Source organism: Colletotrichum costaricense (assembly GCF_030867565.1).
Source record: "Colletotrichum costaricense strain IMI 309622 chromosome Unknown Scaffold_1.1, whole genome shotgun sequence".
NCBI classification, from domain to species: Eukaryota; Fungi; Ascomycota; class Sordariomycetes; order Glomerellales; family Glomerellaceae; genus Colletotrichum; species Colletotrichum costaricense.
In genome coordinates this window covers 3908307-3928484 of record NW_026848230.1, presented here as the reverse complement: position 1 = coordinate 3928484, position 20178 = coordinate 3908307, and the positions used below count along the sequence as shown (strand labels likewise).

General features: G+C 53.2%; 6 protein-coding genes across 6 annotated transcripts; 4 read left to right on the top strand and 2 right to left on the bottom strand.

The window, feature by feature from the left end:
- Positions 1–278: 278 nt before the first annotated feature.
- On the top strand, positions 279–4015 carry CCOS01_01350 (uncharacterized protein; the record flags this gene model as incomplete). The annotated part of the gene is made up of 6 exons (XM_060449546.1): positions 279–892; positions 961–1054; positions 1108–2394; positions 2690–2960; positions 3035–3654; positions 3734–4015. Coding segments are annotated over 6 exons (3168 nt in total), but the record flags the coding sequence as incomplete, so codon positions are not given.
- A 924-nt stretch (positions 4016–4939) lies between these two features.
- CCOS01_01349 (uncharacterized protein) lies at positions 4940–7147 on the top strand (the record flags this gene model as incomplete). The annotated part of the gene is made up of 4 exons (XM_060449545.1): positions 4940–5037; positions 5103–6438; positions 6557–6688; positions 6965–7147. The coding sequence occupies 4 exons, from the start codon at positions 4940–4942 to the stop codon at positions 7145–7147; spliced, it is 1749 nt and encodes a 582-aa protein (XP_060320983.1).
- Positions 7148–8174: 1027 nt separating this feature from the next.
- CCOS01_01348 (phosphopantetheinyl transferase) lies at positions 8175–9406 on the bottom strand (the record flags this gene model as incomplete). Its single annotated transcript, XM_060449544.1, has 2 exons — positions 8175–9026; positions 9323–9406. 2 exons carry the CDS (start codon positions 9404–9406, stop codon positions 8175–8177), a joined length of 936 nt encoding a protein of 311 aa, XP_060320982.1.
- A 3792-nt stretch (positions 9407–13198) lies between these two features.
- On the bottom strand, positions 13199–13655 carry CCOS01_01347 (uncharacterized protein; the record flags this gene model as incomplete). The annotated part of the gene is made up of 2 exons (XM_060449543.1): positions 13199–13566; positions 13631–13655. The coding sequence occupies 2 exons, from the start codon at positions 13653–13655 to the stop codon at positions 13199–13201; spliced, it is 393 nt and encodes a 130-aa protein (XP_060320981.1).
- A 1023-nt stretch (positions 13656–14678) lies between these two features.
- On the top strand, positions 14679–16833 carry CCOS01_01346 (ab-hydrolase associated lipase region; the record flags this gene model as incomplete). The annotated part of the gene is made up of 4 exons (XM_060449542.1): positions 14679–14811; positions 14874–14969; positions 15049–15344; positions 15400–16833. The coding sequence occupies 4 exons, from the start codon at positions 14679–14681 to the stop codon at positions 16831–16833; spliced, it is 1959 nt and encodes a 652-aa protein (XP_060320980.1).
- Positions 16834–18115: 1282 nt separating this feature from the next.
- Positions 18116–19348, top strand: CCOS01_01345 (RTA1 like protein; the record flags this gene model as incomplete). The annotated part of the gene is made up of 2 exons (XM_060449541.1): positions 18116–18682; positions 18746–19348. 2 exons carry the CDS (start codon positions 18116–18118, stop codon positions 19346–19348), a joined length of 1170 nt encoding a protein of 389 aa, XP_060320979.1.
- Positions 19349–20178: the final 830 nt, after the last annotated feature.

The window sequence follows — 20178 nt, the reverse complement described above, 5'->3', positions numbered from 1 at the left end:
GAGAAGCCCTGGTAAAGGTGCTTGGGAAAACTTGTTCGAGTCAAGGGAATCCATGGACCTTGGGCTGCAAGATGGAGTTCGTTGGGATGAGCAAAGGTTTGCATTAGCGGTATATTGTAGTGTTTTGAGTTCTTTACGCCTCTGCCGTTTAACCGTTCTGGCTTTTGTCGAGTGTTTCTTGTCTATTTTCAGTACCAATCTTCGGTTCCTATCTATTTCTGGGCTTTCAAGATCATGTACATGATTACTTCTATATCCTGTAGATCGCCATAGCACATTTTTTCTCATTACCAGCGCACTGGGTTGCCATCTCTCGTGTATCTAACGACTGCACACAGGCTCGTTCTGTGTTGATAGTCGTAAAAGCCCCCTCCCACATGCCACCAAATCTTACGCCCGCGGGGCCAGACAATGACCGCGGACCACCCTCGGCCACATCACTTCGACACCAGGACGATGTTATAACGCCGGTCCGCGAGTCGCACGGTCTCATCAGCGACAAGGCAGGGAGGAGGTCTACTGAAAAAGCAGAAGGCCCTGATGAAGTTTCGGTCCACGATACGGGCTCAGAAAGGCGCCGAAGTGGACGACACAGCAGTGACAATGACACCAGCAACAGGAACAACCACAGATGGCGTGGCTACATGAAGAGAGATGGCAAGTTGAGGCCATTCAGGCTGCTGAAGGAGGACTTTGGCAACTTCAGATTGAGGTACCTCTCTGACTGGACCGTGTTCAATCAGCTTGTCCTGGCGAGCGCGGTGTACGTCTTTTTCACCAATATCTTGCCCGGCATCACGTTCGCGAGCGACTTGTATGTTTTGACTGGGGAGTCGTGGGGCACGATTGAGGTGGTGTTTAGTACTGGGCTTTGCGGCATCATCTTTGCCTTGTGAGTTATCTTGTTCGCCTGAGAGTTTCATTATCCTGAGACATCATCGTCTAACACATTTTCCCTAGGTTCTCAGCTCAACCATTGACGATTCTTGGTGTTACGGGGCCGTTCTCAGTGTTGGCGGAGAACATTTACACACTATGCGAGAATTCATTCAAGGTGTATCATCTTTCAGAAGAATACAATGTGACCAGCAAACTAATTACGGACAGATCCCCTTCCTACCCTTCATGGCCTGGTCCCTGATTCACTCGGGCTGGATGCACTTCCTCTTGGCCATCTTCAACGCCCATGACTACACCATGCAATACGTCACCGACTTCAGCGCCGACATCTTCTCCCTCCTCAACAGCGTAATCTACTTCCACAAGGCCATCAGGGAGCTCCAGCGCACCAAAGCAGCCGTCTCCCTCGCCGCCTTCCTCTACTCCATCATCGGCGCCGCGGGCACCTGTCTCCTCGCCATCGCCCTCTCGACGGCCGTGTCGTGGAAGCCGCTGTTCCACCGGTACATCCGCATGGGCCTGACCGAGTATGCCGCCGCCATCTCCATCGTCTTCTTCATCGGCATGCCGTATGTCGGCGACCTGGCGACCCTCGACCACAACAGGCTCGAGGTCTCAAAGTCGTTTCGGCCGTCGTCACCGAGCCGCGAGTACTTTTTCGTCGAGTTCTGGAAACTTCCCATCGGCTGGATCTTCATCGCCATCGTCCCCGGCATCATCATAACCGTCCTCTTCTACTTTGACCACGAGATCAGTAGCATTATCTGCACAGCCAAGAGGTACGGCACCCAGAAGCCCGGCGGGTACGCGTGGGACGTCATGCTCCTGGGCATCACGACAATCATGTGCGGCATCCTCGGCATCCCGCCCGCCAACGGCCTCCTTCCGCAGGCGCCGCTCCACTCCGAGTCGCTTATGTACACCGTCTACGAGGACCCGCCGCCCGTCGACGAAGAAGCCGAGGAGGAAGGGCCCGGCGAAGGCCCCCCCGCGAAACCCGTCCAGCGCGTCCACGAGCAGCGGTACTCGGCCTTCCTCCAGGCGGCAGGCATCCTGCTCTTCGTCTCGCCGCCCTTTCAGCACGTGCTGGGTTTCACGCCGACTTCGGTCCTAGCGGGCCTCTTCATGTTCATGGGTTTCCAGTCGCTGTCTGTGAACCCGATCCTCACGAGGATCTGGCACCTTCTGACGCCCATTTCGGAGCTGCCTGCCTTGCCTCACGGCGCTAGTTGGATAGGGATTCATTGCTACACGATCGCGCAGATCGTGCTCACGGGCATCGTCTTTGGTGTCACGTTGACTGTTGCCGCACCCGGGTTTCCCATCATTATCATCATTCTGGTGCCCGTGCGGTTGTTCTTTATGAATAAGGTTTGGAGCCGGCAGACGTTACGGTACGTTGATGGATGGGCGACGCGGGAGGGAAAGCCGGAGGACGACGAGAATGATCGGCGCCGGGAGGGTTTGGTTGCGTCGAATGAGACATCTAGGCGGGTTCCTGATGAGGAAAGGGGGTCCAAGACGGGGTGAGGGTTGGATTTAGTTCCTGGTGGTAGGTTAGCACCAATGGTGTACTTTACAACTGTCCCGCTCTCTGTTCATTTTGGTACCGGTACCTTGTATTTGTGTCGCATTGTGACATGAACGACACCCCAAAGCTCTGTACACATGCCAAATCTGTATGAACAGGTGGGGTTTCTTCTAATGGACAGCTACCCCCCACGCCAACATCCGGTGACCCCTCAAGCCACGTACCAATCCGACAACATCCAGTCCTTTTCAAATACAGGTTGAATGGTTGCACCGGGTGATGGTACCCGTCAGTGGCGGCATCCTCAGAGGCTGCAGAGTCGAGCGGGCAATGTGTGACCCCATTGAGACACCTCGGCACGGCTGTTCGATCACTCGATATGACAGGTGCCCTGATTTTTCTGCTGTGACAACTTCACCTTCTGTCAGACTTTTACACGATACCTCAGCTTCATCAACTATAAAGGCTGTCGGCACCATGTCTCTGTCCGTGGCAGGAAAATACGCAGTCATCACCGGCGCAGGATCAGGTCATCCCTCTCCTAACCCACTCCTCCGACATCAACGCTCCTCCCGGGACCACCGGTATACTAACACCTCACAGGCATAAACCTCGCCTTTGCAAGATTACTCCTGGAAAAGGGCTGCTCCGTCATAATAGGCGACCTCGCCCTCCGCCACGAAGCACAAAAGCTCCTAGAGCAATACCCTCACCCCCAACCCGGCAGTAACACCTCCAACAACAAAAACAACAGCGACCGCCCCTCAGCCCTCTTCCAAGAAACGAACGTCGCATCTTGGCCCTCCCTATCCCGTCTCTGGTCCAGCGCTCTCTCCTCCTTCCCCCAAATCGACATCGTTGTCCCCGGCGCGGGTCTCTTCGAACCAGCATGGAGCTCCTTCTGGCACCCTCCCAAGACAGGAACGAACCCGGACAGTGAATCAAGAGACGCGGCGGACGCGGAGCCGGGAACGTACGCCGTTCTGGACGTGAATCTGACGCATCCGATCCGGCTGAGCCAGCTTGCGATCGGGTACTGGACGCAGGAGGGGAAAGGGGGGTGTTTGGTGCACGTGAGTAGTATCGCGGGGCACGCGGCGGGGATCGGGTCGCCGTTGTATATCGCGAGCAAGCATGGTCTTCACGGCTTTGTGAGGTGCATGGCGGGGATGAGGGATCGCTTGGGGATTCGGTGTAGTGCTGTTGCGCCTGGGGCCGTGATGGTGAGTAGTATTCTATGTCAATGTCTACACTCTCATGTGCGGGTTGCTGAAATAGACTGTTGCTAACGAGAGGACACAGACTCCAATGTGGTTGGAGGACCCGGGAAAGAAGCACATGACGCAGGGCGAGGGCGTCGAGCTGTTCCTCGAGCCGGAGGAGGTTGCGAGTGGCATGCTTGAGTTGTGCGAGAATCCAGAGTACGGTAACGGGACGATTCTGGAGGTTTCCAAGGGGGCTACGCGCGTGGTTCCTTTATATCGGGCTGAGCCGCCTAGTGGTGTTGGTGTTGTTTTGCCCAGGCTAGCTGAGAATGCGGAAAAGGTGTGGAAGAAGCTTGAGGGTCCTGGGTTGCAGATTTAGTCTGCCGCAGAGGGCTGGTAGCCAAGAGGTATAAATTCAACGTCAGTAGCCATCTGGCTCTTGCCCAATTCTTGCATGACTGCCACTGAAGAGGGTGAATCGAAGTTTCGGTCCCCGGGCTTTCCAACATGATTTTTTCCATCTCGCGTACCAAGGTGTTAGCAAATGACTGACTTCTCAGACAAAAAGTACGGGGCGTCCTTGCCCGTTTATAGCCTGTTCTTCATCGACTATGCACGCGACACCTAGAAACGCACTGCGGCACTTATAGTCTAGTTCAAGCCCAGGGTATCGATACGTGAATTGCGATTCTGTATGACAGATCTCGTCCAGTCTCCCACGAATGAGTGGATCGACACTACCAACGCATACTAGGATGAGCACAACGAGGAGATCGAGGAAACCAACAACTAAGAGGTAAATATGGTGGGTGAAAGTCGCTCAGCAGCTGTGCAGTTAGTGCGATAAAACATCAGGATGGCCAGTCTAACATTACCTACCAATCCAGTCTGGCATTATCAACATCATCGCCGAATCAAACAACTCTTATAGCTGCTGCCCGCCGCCAGCCAGCGACCAAGATCTTAGTTTTCTCAATATTCAATAGAACAGAGCTCCCCAATGGCCAGAGACGAGATTCAAGAAAATCCAACACGACGAAACCGCGGCTACGCTTTTGGGTACCCTGGGAGCAACAGTCAACAGTATTCCTACCTTCGACAAAGTCGGCCTTGATCATTTTCTACAACAGCCTACTGCCGACTTCGGAATTTTCTATGACATCTTCCCAGGAACGATTCTGGCCAGCCAGCGGCAGAAGTGTGAGTCCGCGACAGCGACCGGAGTGGATTCCGTGACATATCGCAACTACATCACTTCATCGAATTTCCCAATCGGGGAAGACGTAGATGACCATACCCCAAAATGACAGCTGCGCCTCGACGATTTGAGACATCGTTGAACGCCACATCCACTGCCTCCGCATTCCTGCCCGACCTTACGTCAGGAATTCAAAGCCTCATGTCCATTTCTGTTGTGTAACCAGTGTCTAGGTCGTCGAGTCTCGACTCTCCGGAACTCTATGAAGACCATGGTCCGATCAAGACATTGAGATGGAGACGACGATGCCGAGGCGGCCGCACCTTGAGCTATTCAATCCAGACTCTGCAATAACCAAAGGTGCCAGCTTTGTATTATTCCAACAGTTTCCGATAGAAATTCGTCTTCTAATTTGGAAGCATGCGTTGCAGCGTCATCGGATGATACATATCATCCTTGAAAAAGGAAAAGAGCAGAGACAAGAAGATGAACGCATTGTCGACGAAACGGATACTCTCATTAATAGTCTGGGTCGTCGAATTTCTGGGTACCACTATGAGGCCATCATCGAGACGCAACGGTCCCTGTTACCCGATCTCACGACAGTGAACAGGGAAGCACGAGACGCCGTATTATCGTTCTATTCAACGCAAGTACCATGCCGATTTAGACGTGACAAACGTGGCGAAACAATATCCATCATCCGACTCAACCTGGACTGGGATTACCTCCGGGTCTCCCACGGAAAAGCCCACAATATCTTCTTCGACTTCATCCACGATCTCCGCGCCTACGACCCCAAAGGCCGCGGTCTCCAGCACCTAGTCGTAGAAGGATCCGACTACCGGACATCAACCCACAACCCATCGCCACTCAAGCACACCTTCGCCGAAGGCCCCTCCCTAGACGCCTTCAGAGCCACCGCCGCAAAAAACCTCAAAAGCCTCTGGTTCAAGTGCACACCGCGCGGCGCCCGCGCCCTCAACGTGCTGGACTGGAGGCGCGTCCACGTCTTCAACTACGGCGTCCCCGTATTGCCGAGCTTCACCTTCTTCGATGCGCCGCTACCGGATCCAAGGGTCGGCATGCGGGATCTTGAAAGAATTGGCGGGACCGTGTATGATCCGAGGGAGGGACCCCTCGGCTGGCAGAAGCTTCTTCGTGATGCTGGCGTGCGGCCTGAGGACGTGGCAAACAGAGGACAGAGCCGAGATCTGGACGTCCGTATTTTGTATGCCTCGAGCGAGGAGGAGTCCATCCTCACCCGCGAGGATGCGGTGAAGGTCCTTCATGAAGAGGACTTTCGGTGGCTTGAGCTGCAGTGGTGGTTTCATGGGTGGGACACGCCAGCGGCCGGAGGACGTGCCGGCGGCGAGAGACCGGCAGGATGTTTCTCGACCGCGTCGGGGTTGCAGGCTAAGCGGCCCGAGTTTGATGGGCCTGAGGTGTTGGCTGCGGCGCCGAGGCCGGCGCTTGGGTTTTGGTTATTTCCTGTCGAGGCGTTTGGGGGCATTCCAGGAGTGGAGGAGGAGACGGGCAGCTGGTTGAAGGTGAAGTGGATATGGGATTTGAGTCCGCATCGGCCTGAACTGGCTCTGGTAGATGTATGTTGATGCTGGATCTTGGCGACTGATTTGGGGGTCGATTTGGTGTATGAGTGTTCGAGAAGACTGAGAATAAGAGACGCCAAGACACTCATGCGTTGTGAGTGACTCTATACAGTCGCTCATTGCTTGTGGATTCCAACTCAACCATACTTTACTTGCCAAACAAGGCGTTGACGAAGATGTCAGCGAGGTCGCTGACAACGGAATCGACGAATGTATCGATGAAGACATAGAAGAGATAATCAACGTAAGCCATGGTGTAAAGACGTATAGCCACAGCCTGTAGTGGTTCTTGACCTTGACGAAATAAGCGAGGTAACGAAGATGTGATGCGTGTATGAGTGGGTGTTGGAATGTGGTATACATCAGTGACTCGAGGCGGCGGCATCATTCTTGATGTCAGCGAGGAGGGTATCTCCGATACCATTTTCGCAAGCGATCGTTACCTTGAGGGACGGTGCAAGTTCGGCTGGGTACACCCAACCTTACAAGGTGGTGCCGCACCCAACTTCGCCACTTATAGGGCCAATCCGTAGTCATGAGCAATGCAGGAGTCGGGGCAATGGCAGATACCAAGGAGAACGAGGAGAAGGTCCCACTCATCACTGCGTCCAATGGTGATCGCTTGGATAATGGTCAGGATGTCTCCCACCACAAGGCGCACGATGCCGTACTCGTGCACGATCGTCGTTTGGTTGTCGGCTAATCGAATCACATTGGCTCTTGCATCTCTCCTCGGGGGATGCGATGTCTCTCAACGAACGTGAGATTGATGACATCTACGGTTGAACCGCCGTCCAAGAGGATGCTCGAGATGCGTACATTCTCAATGATTCACGGTTGAAGCCACAGCGCCAGTTGCGAACCTCGATACCTAATGGGTGAAAAAGAACTGCCTAATTTATGTTTTCTGCCGTCACCTTGTGGTCTTCTCATTTAACGTATTCGTCTTAAAGGAACAACGAATACGTTTAGAGTCGAAGACAACGTTAACAGCGACAAAGGGACATTTCCTTTAGGATCTAGCCATATGGGCCTAAGAATACATCAAGAGAGAGAGAGAGAGAGAGAGAGAGAGCAAACCAAGGTTCCTGCAACTCCAAGAGACATTTAGAGACCCATCAGGGTTCATGTCCCGAGGGGAGTGAATGCAAGACTTGCCTACGATTGTGAATGCACGATGGTCTCAACACTGCTTTTACACTTGGTTCTGTGATAGTGGGATGCAGGTAGATTAGTACTTATGCTTACCGAACGACAAATGAGCTGTATGAATATAATCTCTGGTGAACCGAGGTTCTAAGAAGATATCTGAATCTCTCATGTTCATGCTGAACGAAGTGCGTGTCTGTGATCATTGTTGTGCAGAGCGAATGTCTGCGTTGTTTTTGAAGGTCAACTCTGTGATCGACGGTGTGGGTGGATGGGAAGAAGACTGCCTTGAAAAAGCAACGGTCGCTCAATACGACACACAACGAATTGAAATTGGAAGCTGATTCAAAGAATTCTAAGAGAGCTTGAACCTATCCGATTACAGGCAGACTCCGATTCGCTCCGTCAGAAGAAGGGGAGAAAGACAGATAGCCTATATACGAGTCATTAAAGGTCTCCTAAGAATCAATCAAGTTTGAGATCACTCATAGCCAGTGCTATCATATGCAAAGCCGTCAACCTCAATCATGAGACAGATCTACAAACATCTATATAAGACCAAATATACAGGCAAGTATGAATTATTGGTGCTCCTCTCCGAAAGCGAGCACCTCGTCTATATCCAGCATCTTGTACGGCCCCAGCTCGAAGGCCAATCCATCCTCCTTGTGCTCCGGCGTCCGGACAGCAGAGCAAGTCATGTAATCCGGACCCAGAGCTCTCAGGGACACGTTCGCATCCTCCACCTTGGCCCCCTTGAACACAATTTCATGATCCGCGACCGCCTCGCTTTCGGCACCAAAACTTTCCGCAGGCGTCGGCGGCCGGAACTTTTTGAACTGCAGATCCCCCAGCCAGGGCGCGAGGAGCGCCTCGCCCGTCATCTTGACGTACGCCTCCCGCAGACACCATAGCGCGTAAAAGCACCGCAGCTTGAAGTCGGCCGCGTCCTCGAGCGAGGCGCCCGGTTTCAACCCCGGCGGGATCGCCGCCAGGACCTGCCACTTGAGGAAGTTGGCCTCGATGGGCGAGAGCACGTCGGCGTGGACGTCGACGAACTTTGGCCAGCCCTCCTTGGTCAGCATACCATGGTCCCTGGTGCGACGTTCCGAGGTGCATACGATGTCGACGCCCACGTCGACGGGGGCCCTCGCGGCGACATCGTAGCCGTGGACCGCGAACATGGCGACCAGTCCTGCTTGGTGGCTCACGTTGAAGCTCAGCGGGCTGGTGCCGTCAGCGGTGCGAAAGATGGGCTTAGTGCGCTCGTCGCGGATGGCAGTGGCATCGTGCCAGGGGACGCCGCAGAAGCGACTGATGGCGTAACGTTTCAGGAGGTGCGAACCCAGAGACAGCTTCGCGTCGCGAACGTGGTAGTACTTTAGCACGGCTTTACGCTCATCGGCGCTGAGGAGTGCGAAAGCTCGGGATGCCTAATCAGCGTGTTCAGTTTCGTGTCAGTTTGTTTCTCAGTTTCTTCTTTTTCTTCTGTCTTCTACTATGAATGTCCCCCATTTTTCCAGGGGTAAATGACACGCAGGGGGCAGGGGAGCTTCGAAATTCGAAGTTGCTGTTGCATAGAAAAGGGAGGTAGGGGGTACGACTTGGGACGAGCAGTTTTGGAATGGTTCGCCGGGACATGTTTGAATAATACAGAGCCGCGAAACGGGCATGGGGCAACAGGCAAACGGCAATGCAGATTCGATCAGGAACGGGGTGCAGTACGTACGGCTTGTTCGAGTTGCTTCGTTTCAGTGGCTTCCGGCCATAGATGCCGTGTATCCAGGATCCACTGTATGATAGTCGGGGCCATCTTGATGGGTGGTTTCCCTCAGTCTCTGGGTGTTTCGAGAATGCTTGTCGGACTTGGAAACACTGGTTGGTTTCTCGCAGTGCCGTAATGCCCGTCCGTTTGCTTCCTCTGTTGACGCAATCTGCAGCCTCAACGAAGGTTAATCCAAGGCAGGATGAATTGCTTGAAGAGTCGGCAGCACGATTTCAGCCTGCTCTGTCTTTGGCGTTGGTGTTCTGCCCAAATTCCAGACCCGGCTTTGTCGTCGGAAGGAGGGATGAAATGTGCCTGCCAAGAAACCCTGAATAAGGTTAAAGATTGGCAACAAGCTGAAGTTGCGTCTTTTGACACGCTATCTGCCCCGCTGTCGCCGGTTGAAAAGTTGACGAGACGACAAGGACGCCGAGACGAGCGTCGTGGGTAGGACTGTAAGCAATTGGACGACAGGGGTTCGGTGAGGTAAGGTAAGCGGAGTGACGATGCAAAGCCGCAAGCGAGTAAGACTTCGGTAGATAGAGTGAGGTAAGCTTGATTGCGTGGTGCTCTTGGCAGACGGGCAGCCCGGCGACGTATGAGGGTGACGGATCGACGATTTGCAGAATCAGGTTTCAGACATCAGGCCATCGAGTTCTTGGGAGAATTTGCGAGTCGCTCGTAGTTTCACCGAGGGGTTTGGACCGTTGATGGACGAGGGTGAGATTGTCACAGGTTTCCGTGGGTTTTAGTCCTTGGAGTGGGAAAGGGAAGGGGTGGGCAGGTTGAGACGTTTCCACGTCCCCTTCAAGCTGGAAACTGCCCGGGGGGGTTGGAGGGGCAGCAAGGAGGGGCCAAAGTGCCCGCAGCCCACCTATGCGTAGGGACGTGGCCCAGTGGAGGTGAGCACCCAAGGTGAGGTACCTCCGAGCCCCGGAACAAGGCGGACCAACGCTCGCTAGCTCCCTTTTCCCTGGTGGAGGGGTGTCACGGCTGCAGATCACACCGAATGCGCGGCTTGACCCCTCCACCTTTACCGCCCCAAACCTTTTCTCAACTTCAACTCCACCTTTTTATCACATTGGATATCAAATTGACATGACTTACACTGTCTCACGCTCTCTATAAAGCAGTCTTCGTCCGTCCTTCATCTCTACCGGTCTTTTCCTCTTCTTTTCTCTTCAGCGCAATTCTACCCTCGTTCACAGAATTCGCCACGTAGCCGAGTCTCTTCAGCCAAACTCATCCAAAGATTCCTGCGTTTCTTCTTTCCACATCGTCTCAACTCGCCTCCCTTGTTCCGCCGCCATGACCGCCAACCAAGCCACGATCACAAGCCTACAGTCATGCTGCGACGTCGAGCAGGCCAGGAGTGCACCTTACTTCCTTTGTTCCGCTGGCCAGGTCGTCTCCCTTCTAGGTGAGACTTGATCTCGGAAGCGTAGAGCAAACTTTTTTTTTCAATCGATTTTCCTGTGTACGCGGTAATGGGACGCCAGCCGAAGTCCAGTCGAGAACCGAATTCTTCAAAACAACTCTTTTTACAACAACCCGCTGGGAGGCATCCGCATGGGCCTGAAGCGTCGATGAATCCGTCCGAAAGAGTCCACGCGCCGGGGATAACGTGCGGCACAACTATGAACACCCCGGCGCGGCTGGCCGCGGATGACGAGAGTCCGCTGGAGAGAGCCGCGTGAGCCTGAAGCGACGGCGCTTTTTCTTTATTTTCTTCCCTTCTCGCTCGATCCTACACGTCCCCTGCCTGCCTCACCTGGGCTTGGTCTCTTCGTCGAGATAGAGAACAGGGCTGAGAAGGTTGGTGGGCTTCCGTCCTGACTCGCCTGGCCTGGTCTCTCCGTGAGATAAGGACGGGCTAGAGAAGGAGGAGAGTGACAGAGCGGGAAGGGGGCGCCAACCTTTTCTTTTATTTTTTTTCATGTCAGCCCATCATAACGCCGAGAGTTGGGCAAGCCCGCTGAAGCGCTCGGGATGGGCCCGCGTCGTTAAGTCCGTCTTTACACGGGAGTGATTTGGCGCGGGTCCGAAATTGCGTGGAGGGTCCCTTGCAAAGTCTGGACCTTTTCGTTGGTGCGAGGGATTATGGTGCTCTTGTGAGAGTATCGACCAACCAGACTGGAACGATTTAATGGAGATGATCTGTGGAGAGGGGATAATCCGGGGCACGGGGCTGTAGAGATGAATTCACACGATTAATGGGGCCGTAATATGACGGATATATGGAGGAAGCTCTCGACGATCAGATGCGAGATCCGATGGGGTACGGAAGGATTAATTTCTAAGGGCAACCGAACTAGCCTGATAATATAATCTTAATTCATCGCACCTGCTGTTTTCTCAACAAGGGTCCCGTTCCGTTCCGTGATCATTTGACTGTAGATAAAATGTAGAGTCAACTGTCCTTGCTGAAGTAGATATGCCTCCAATTCTTGCATACGTAACAAGATTTCTTGACGACTGTGTTCAAGGCGATTTCAATTGAACTGTCCAAGCCCAACTCTATATTGCTAATGATATCTTCTTCCGTAACTAAGTTTCAGAAGTTACAGTATACGTGAAAGAGGAAGTAGGCTCGGTCAGCTTCGCCTGATAAGTACTTCCGTCCATACTGAAGATGATTCCAAGGGAAGGGCGCTGCGTAGTCCTAGGCACCTTTGTGTTATTGAGAAAAGAGCCCACGCCTACATGTTTCGTGATAGGAGTTTATGGTTGTAGCCATATTAGTACACATTGAACTGCGCTGAGGCACGTAAACTGAGTTTGCAAAGCGTGAGCCTCTCCAAGTACCGATGGTCAGATTAACGGCATATATCTAAGTGATTCATCCATGAGTGAGCCGAGAGGGTGGTAAAATGACCTGCCCCGAATACACACATGATGGAATACATGGGAAGCCCATATATACCCCTTCAAGTCCATTCCTATCACCAGCACAGCAGGCGCCTTCCTAGGTCGGTTGGTCAGGTCAAACTGGCTGGGTGGTGGAGTGGTTCATGGTCAACAATTAAAATCGCCAACCAGCCTACTCGACGACAGGCTTAGCGCATACGAGTATCACGAGTTCGAATCCCGGAATGAGCACTATTAAATTTCCCAGCATGAGCACCAAGAGATGTAGCCCCCAGTTCAGCACCGGGAGGGGCGAACTCTTTTTTTCGTTCTCTCTATTTCTGAGACTTCCCTGAGACCCGGCTGCCTTGCCCACGTACTAAGGGAAACCGGTCTGTTAGCGGTGATGCCGACGATGTATCTCTCATGCCGAGCGAAGAGGGGCTGATACTAAGATCTGGGCCATGCTATAGGTAAGACTTGACACAGCATTCACTCATCGGAAGTTTGGGCTGAGTCTCCCTGACCCTCTCATCGGTTGAAGCAGCCAAGTTCAGAAGATAACACAGTCCCAGGGTGAGTCGCACCGATGAGACGGTACGGGTTTGCTCGGAATGCTTGCGACTGTACTGCTGATTATGTCCCGTAGTATTAGATTCATCTTTCATCATAATCAGATGCTCTAGTTTCCAATCTTCTTAGTGGAGAAGTTCTATGGCCGTGCGAATCTTACAATTCCTTTCGAATACATGAGCATGCTTTGCCTCGTGGTTCGTCGTGTGAGGACCCAAGAAGATGCAGCTCGGGCCTGTCCTAAACAGGGCCATCGTTTTTGTATGTTTTGAGAACGCCATGACGCCTCCCTATGCCTCGCTCTTCAGATCATACACATAGTTTGTACAAGTATTGTATCCCACAACCGCGCCTGTCAGCGGTCACCCTCCTTTCCCCCTCTTATTGACTCTTCTTTTTGCCTCTCTTGCCCTTAGCAAATCACTTCTTCTGCGCGGCCTCCTGCTCCTTGCGGTACTGCTCGTTCTCGACCTCGCGCCAGTCCCTAGGCGCGGGTTCGTTGCCGTCTGTCTCGCCCCTGCCGCCGGCAAAGGCCGGTCGTCCGGCGTAGAGCTGGTAGCCCTTGCCGCTCTCGGCGTCGTTCATGGTCTTGTAGTTGACGGGCATGTTGCCGCGGAAGCGCTTGCGCATGTCGACCATGCCGCGCTTGCACTCGCCGAAACCCTTTTTCAGCTGCTGGCACTTTGTGGGGAGGCCCTCGACGAGGGGCGATCGGAGGCAGTCGGAGGCGCTGTTGCGCTGGACCATGACGCACTCGGATTCCTGGAGGCATTGCGCGAGAGCCTCGCCTGGGGAAAAGGGTCAGTATGCCGTCTAGTCGCGGAATGAGTGGGAGGATAAGGGAGAGCGTACGCAGTTCTTTGCAAGAGCTAGGCATGGTGATGGTGGTTTGGCATTCCCTCGGTACCTTAGAGACGAGTACACGGAAGTGGTGCGACTATTTGGGAGCTGTCGCTTGTCGGAGCTTCAAGTTTGCGATGAGCGGTCCCCCGGGCCCCGGGGAAGAAGGGAAAAAAAACATGATAGCTGTGATTGGCCAAAGTGGGAAGGATAAGACCCACCTTTGTGCAGCGGTGTGCTGCAAGGTGCGAGAGTCGCAGAGGCAAGAGCAGGGCCGCTAGAGTTGGATGTCCCTGCAGTCCTTCAATAAGAAAACCCCACTTTGGGGGAGCAAGTTGGCAAGGATGCGGGCTCCTCCGTCCAACCGCGTGCTCACACGCCAGCGTCCCTGCCACTGACACACTGTCAGATCTGTTGATTGGAATGATTTGGGGAGCACAAGAGGGGCCAAGGAGGCCCAAGGAGTCGTGGCGCCGCGTGGGAGAAGTTGGGAAGGTGTGCTGTGACCTTGGACCTGGACCTTTTTGGGAGCTTCCCGCCCAGATGGGATGCCTTCCATCCTCACATGTGACATCACTCAAGGTACGGATACCTCACCTTACTAGTGGTAGTACCTTAGGTTCGTTCACCTTGCACATCTTCTTCCCTCTGGAAACCTCAGACTTCCCACACACTGCGGACCACTCACTTCCAGATTCGTTCCGCTGACACACATTCTTGCGTCCAGCCATTGCCAGTCGAGAAACTACGCAGTAGTCAAACCACTTAAGCTTTTTGTCGTCTGCGCATTCAGCGATAATGGCTTGAAATCCCCTTGCAACCTTTTCTTCTTCTTTCTCTCTTAGACATACTCGTTCCTGCCGCGCCACGGCTTCTACGTTAGATTAATCTCGTTCCAATTGCGCAACCACCATGGCTATCCCTTTCATTGGGCGATTGAACATGTAAGAGATGCCTTCTGCCTGTATTTGCGGTTTTATCGTCCTTCCTTTCTCTCCCTTTCCTCCTTTTTCCTGGCCTTTCCCCTCGTTCCCTCGCTCGAGCTCGAGCTCCCTCTCCAATGCAGCGCAACTCGCGAATAAGACTTGGCCTGGCACTAACGGCATTGCGCAGCGTCGAATATGTAGCTCTAGTGGGGTCCTTCCTGCTTGTCGGGCTCGAGGCTATCATCCGTGTCCTTACCTTGGCTCTGCGTACGAAATGCGACTCCCTCCGAGCGGTGGCGTCCAAGCTAGCTAATCCGGTTTCCCTACAGCTTCGCCGCTCATCTCGCTCTTTTATAGAGCTTCCCGTCGCTTATTTAACCGATATTCGACTCCGGAGCAGAAGCGCGCCGAGCAAAAAAAGAAATGTTCGTCTCTCGTCTGGCGGCTGTTCCAACCTACATTTGTGTGGTTCACATTGCGCTAACCGTTGGTGATGCCGCGCAGCCATCTCCACTTCCGTGCGAGACGCCTCCGACTTTGTGGATCTTTGCCGCCTGTACGGATATGAAGCTGAAGAGCATGTCCTCCAGACCAAGGATGGGTACCTGCTCGGTCTGCACCGCCTGGCATGGAAGAAGGGCGAGGAGGAACAAAAGATCAACAGCGGACCGGGAAGTCTGAAGAAGAAGGTCTTGTATCTACACCATGGACTGCTCATGAACTCCGAGGTGTGGGTCTGCTTGACCGATGAGCAGCGATGTCTTCCTTTTGTGCTCGTCGAGAAGGGCTATGATGTTTGGGTCGGTGCTTCGCCTTGTGATAACTTGAGCGCGCCTTTGCTGACTATCCGTGTAGTTTGGCAATAACCGTGGCAACAAGTACTCCAAGAAGTCGGTGCATCACTCGCCCAAGTCGACTGATTTTTGGAACTTTTCCATCGACGAATTCGCCTTCCACGATATCCCGGACAGCATCTCGTACATCCTGGAGACAACTTCGCAGGAGAGCTTGTCGTACATTGGCTTCTCTCAGGGAACCGCCCAGGCCTTTGCTACCCTTGCTATCCATCCCAAGCTCAACCAGCAGGTCAATGTCTTCATTGCCTTGGCCCCGGCCATGTCGCCAGCAGGTCTTTCCAACGGAATCGTCGACGCTCTGATCAAAGCCTCACCTCAGGTTCTGTTCCTTCTCTTCGGCCGTCGATCCATCCTCAGCTCCGCCACCATGTGGCAGTCCATTCTTTACCCGCCCATCTTTGTTAGAGTCATCGATATGGGTCTTTCCTTTTTGTTCAATTGGCAGACGAAAAACATCACACTCAGCCAAAAGCTTGCGGCGTACCCTCATCTGTACTCCTTCACCAGCACAAAGAGTGTGGTTCACTGGTTCCAGATCATCCGGAACAAGTCGTTCCAAATGTACGATGACGATGTCCACCAACCTATGTCGATAAGCTCTTCTAGCAAGTACACCAAGGTCGCCAAATACCCCACACGGAACATCAAGACGCCTATTGTTCTTGTTTACGGTGGTAGCGATTCGTTAGTCGACATCAAAGTGATGCTCAAGGAGCTCCCAACCCAGACAATAGCCACAGAGATCCCTCATTATGAGCACCTCGACTTCTTATGGGGTAAAGACAACAATGTTCAGGTGTTCCCTCACGTTTTCGATGCTCTCGACAGTTTCACCGATGCCCAACATACCAAGGAGGAATACGACCGCTACCAGCTGGCAAGACAAGAGAGTCTTATGGGCTCCGGGAACGCATACAAGAGACACGCTTATAGAGATAGCGATGTTTCTGGCGATGTCTCTGCCAGCGAAGCCTCCAATACTGTGGATGAGGGCCGAAACGGCAACGGTATCGAGACTGTGGAGAGACCGACTTCCCAAAACAAGACCCGTGACCGTCCTTCTGGGATCCCTTCCCCGTATAACACCACCCGCCTGCGTACTCCATACTCCCAAGTTGCAGCCGACGACGAGTCGCCGTCACCCTCTCCAGATAGGCCATCCAGCCGCGCGGCCGAAGGCGAAGAGCGACCGGACAGCTCGTTGAGCCATCGCGAGTCTCCAACGTCCAAGCTCAAGGGCATCGGCGTTCGGCGCGGAAGCGGAGGCAGCCACCTGAGCCTGGATAGTATGCGCGAGGGACGGGGTATCAGTCTCGGAACGAGTAAGGCCTTGGGCGGCGTGGTCACAAAGAACCCCATTGATCCCAAGGGGCTTCCTGACGAGAGCAAGACCGGTGGGAAAAAGAAGAAGCGCGTGACGGTTGCGCCATAGGCCTTGAATGCCAAGGGCTTCGGAGGTGTAGGATATGGATTGGACCAAGGCGGCAAAACAGCACATCTTTCGTAGTGTAATCTATTCACTAGACTCGTCCTGATTGAGCTAGACGGCGAACTGATTCCCGGTGCTTCACTTGTCTCTAGCATTTCTGAGGCCCTTCCACCACGCCTGTACCCAATAAGTGAAGACGTGCATTTCAATAATTGAATAAAGTGTCAAAGCTCTCCTGCTCATCGTTTGATGCAACCTCTGCACGTGTTCATCGATCGGGAAAAAGTATATCTGTGTTGCGGGCCGATAAGACAAGTTACCTTGTGGATTGCGGAGAGCTATGTAGAAAATTGGATTAAGCTCGAGACTAGGAGAGTTTGGACGAACACCCTTGTAGCCTTGCCGCCCTGTTACTGGAAGCGATTTGAAGATTAAGCATGAATGCCTTCGATTTACCCAGGCTGTTCACACGGATGCAAATATGGTGAAAAGAACGGCATCTGTTATGGCACTTCTGGGATGATTTGAACAGACCCAGTTCCGGGTCGGCGGCAAGTCCCATGCTTGATAGAAGATTCTCGAGACAATCTCACACTTGATGGGAGTGTAGGAATACCCCGGAGAACTGTTTTCAGCCCGAATCAATACGGGTTCAATTATTCGGGACGCCACGAACTGTCATAGATGACGGAGCTACCTAAAGCATTACGATGAGCGAATTGTTCAATATGCAGTGTGCTTTTGCCTGCTCGACCTCACAGGCATTTCATTTCTATCCCCCCGACTTTTAAGTCTTTCCCCTGCATGGCGAGCCGCGCCATGTGTGAGTGTCTAGACCCCAAACGTTGTGAAAGTCGAACGAGATGGCACCGAAAGGGTCCCTCGTATGTCGGTGGATGGACCAGGTAAAAGTGATGAGGACATGGAACGGGGAGCGGTTGCCCCGCGTGAAGTTGTGATTTGCCCTTGACCTAACTCCAAGGTCAACTGCTCCCAAGATGAGCTCAATCATGTCTTCTGTCTCCCCACGAAGAATATTGTTCCCGTCTACCCTGAGGGGTTGTAAGTATATCATACCTCCCGGCTCTTTCCCTCTTCTTTCTCGATGTGCTTTCTCTCTCGGAGAGTTTTGCCATCATTCCCCTTGCCTTATTCTGCCATTGAAAAGACATTGAAGCCCCCTCCGGCCCATTGCCCCTTTCCCATTCCCCCTCCTTGTCCATCCACCTCATCCATCTCCCCGTTCATCACACACCGCGAGCACCGCGGCCAACCCCAGCCCAAGATGGACTACGACAAAATGATGAAAATCGTCCAAGACGCCCACAAAGACCCCTCAACCATCGACCCAGACCGCATCCTGAACCACATCTTCGCCTCCACGGGCTACAGCGTAGAAAACCCCCCTCCCGAAGCCGTCATCAAACAGCTCAAAATCGACTTTGCACCCTGGCTCCCCGCCTTCTGCTTCCTCAAGCCCGACCTCGAGTACTGCCAGGAAGGCGTCATCTCCTTCTACTCGTACCGCGTCTCCTTGGCTGCAAACGTCGTCTTTCTCGTCCTGTTTTTCCTGTCGTTTTGCGGGTTCGCGTATACCATGTACCGCACGCGCCGGGCGAACCTGTTTAGCGTCGCCATGATGCTGGGGATCGTGTCCGAGATGATTGGATACTCGGGACGCATCTTCAGCTGGAAGAACCAGTGGAACGAGAATCCTTTCTTGGTGCAGGTTTGCTGTTTGACTGTCGGTCCGGCGTTCCTCGCCGCGGGCATCTATCTCTGTCTACGGCGGATCGTCACAGCGTTTGGGCCCAAGAACTCGAGGATCCCGCCGAAATGGTACACCAGGATCGTAAGGAACTCTCTTTATCAAGACACTGAGAGAGAGAGAGAGAGAGGAAGCTAACAAACCCAGTTCATCCCCTGCGACCTAATCTCCCTCGCCCTCCAAGCCGTAGGCGGCGCCCTCGCCTCCGTCGCCTCCAAACGCGACCTCCCCACCGCAAAAGGCGACGCCGTCATGATCGCAGGCCTCGCCTTCCAAGTCTTTACCATGTTCGCCTTCATGCTCGTCGCCGCCGACTTCGCCCTGCGCACCTACCGCGCCTCCCGCCACGCCCATCTCCCCAACCTCTCCTGCGCCCTCGACAACCACCCGGATATGGTCCGCCTCCGCCGCTCCTCGCGCTTCAAGGGCTTCCTGGGCGCCCTCGTGGTGTCCACCGTTTGCATCTTCATCCGCTGCGTCTTTCGCGTCATTGAGCTCAGCGGCGGGTGGACGGGCCCCCTGATGGCGCGCCAGGACCTTTTCATCGCGTTTGAGGGCGTCATGATTGTCGTTTCCGTCGTGGGGTTGAATTTCTTTCATCCCGCGCTGTGTGGTTCGCAATTGTTTAAGCCGCCGGCTGATCGTACTGCTGGCGTGCCAAACAGGCGTAGGAGGATCATTTCGGGACCGAGGTTGGTCAACTTTGATTCATATGAAAAGAGCAATGGGAGCTCCATCGAGACTGCTTAATGGGTTGGCCTTTTGCCAAGTTTTCCAAATGCCCTTGTATCTTTTCTCTCAAAAAGCATGTAAGCATGTAATACTGTTCCAGACGCTTCCCCCATGCTTCAAGCGTCAGTAGTATAGACCGACTGCTTACCCCTGTTATCGCTTCTATTTTCTTTTGCTGGAAAAGCTCAGTATCGTGGGTGGATGGTTTCCTTCTTCTTCTTCTTCTTCTTCTCTCTTACGATTCTTCTCTCCTCCTTTCTTCTTTTCTCTCCTTGCTCTTTTTCTTTCTTTCTTTTCTTTCTCTCTCTTCTTCTGTTCAACCTGTCTTGGTAGTAAATACTACCTACATAGCTGGGAGTAGGTGGCTTTTTGGGCGGGGTACGAGAGTTTAATGAAGGGTTCAATTAGAAGTGGCATGCAGAGTTTGGGGTCGTCAGTATGTAGCTTGAACACGGCTGTATTTCGGTTAGAAATAAAATCTAGTTGTACTTCACGTACCGAAGCAAAGTCCCTTTTTGTTGTGTTCTCAACAATGACATATCAGCGCATCATCATCACATAAAGTAGCCATCTGAGCAAGAGATGAAGACAATGGAGTTTGATTTGAATACGTACGACCCAGTTCGGGCCACCTGAACAGCTCTTTCGAGGTGATAGCAAGCAACTCAAAGGCTTTGCTAAACCTCAGTAGTCTCAACTCAAAACATGGGAGTGATCTCAACCACTCTTTTCCAACACTATTTTTTTTTCTTGCCTACTTGCCGTTTTCCATTGTACCTGTGCCTCACTCCTGATTGCCTCAGGCCGAATCATTTCTGAAAATAACGCAAGGAGGGGGTATCTCGCAA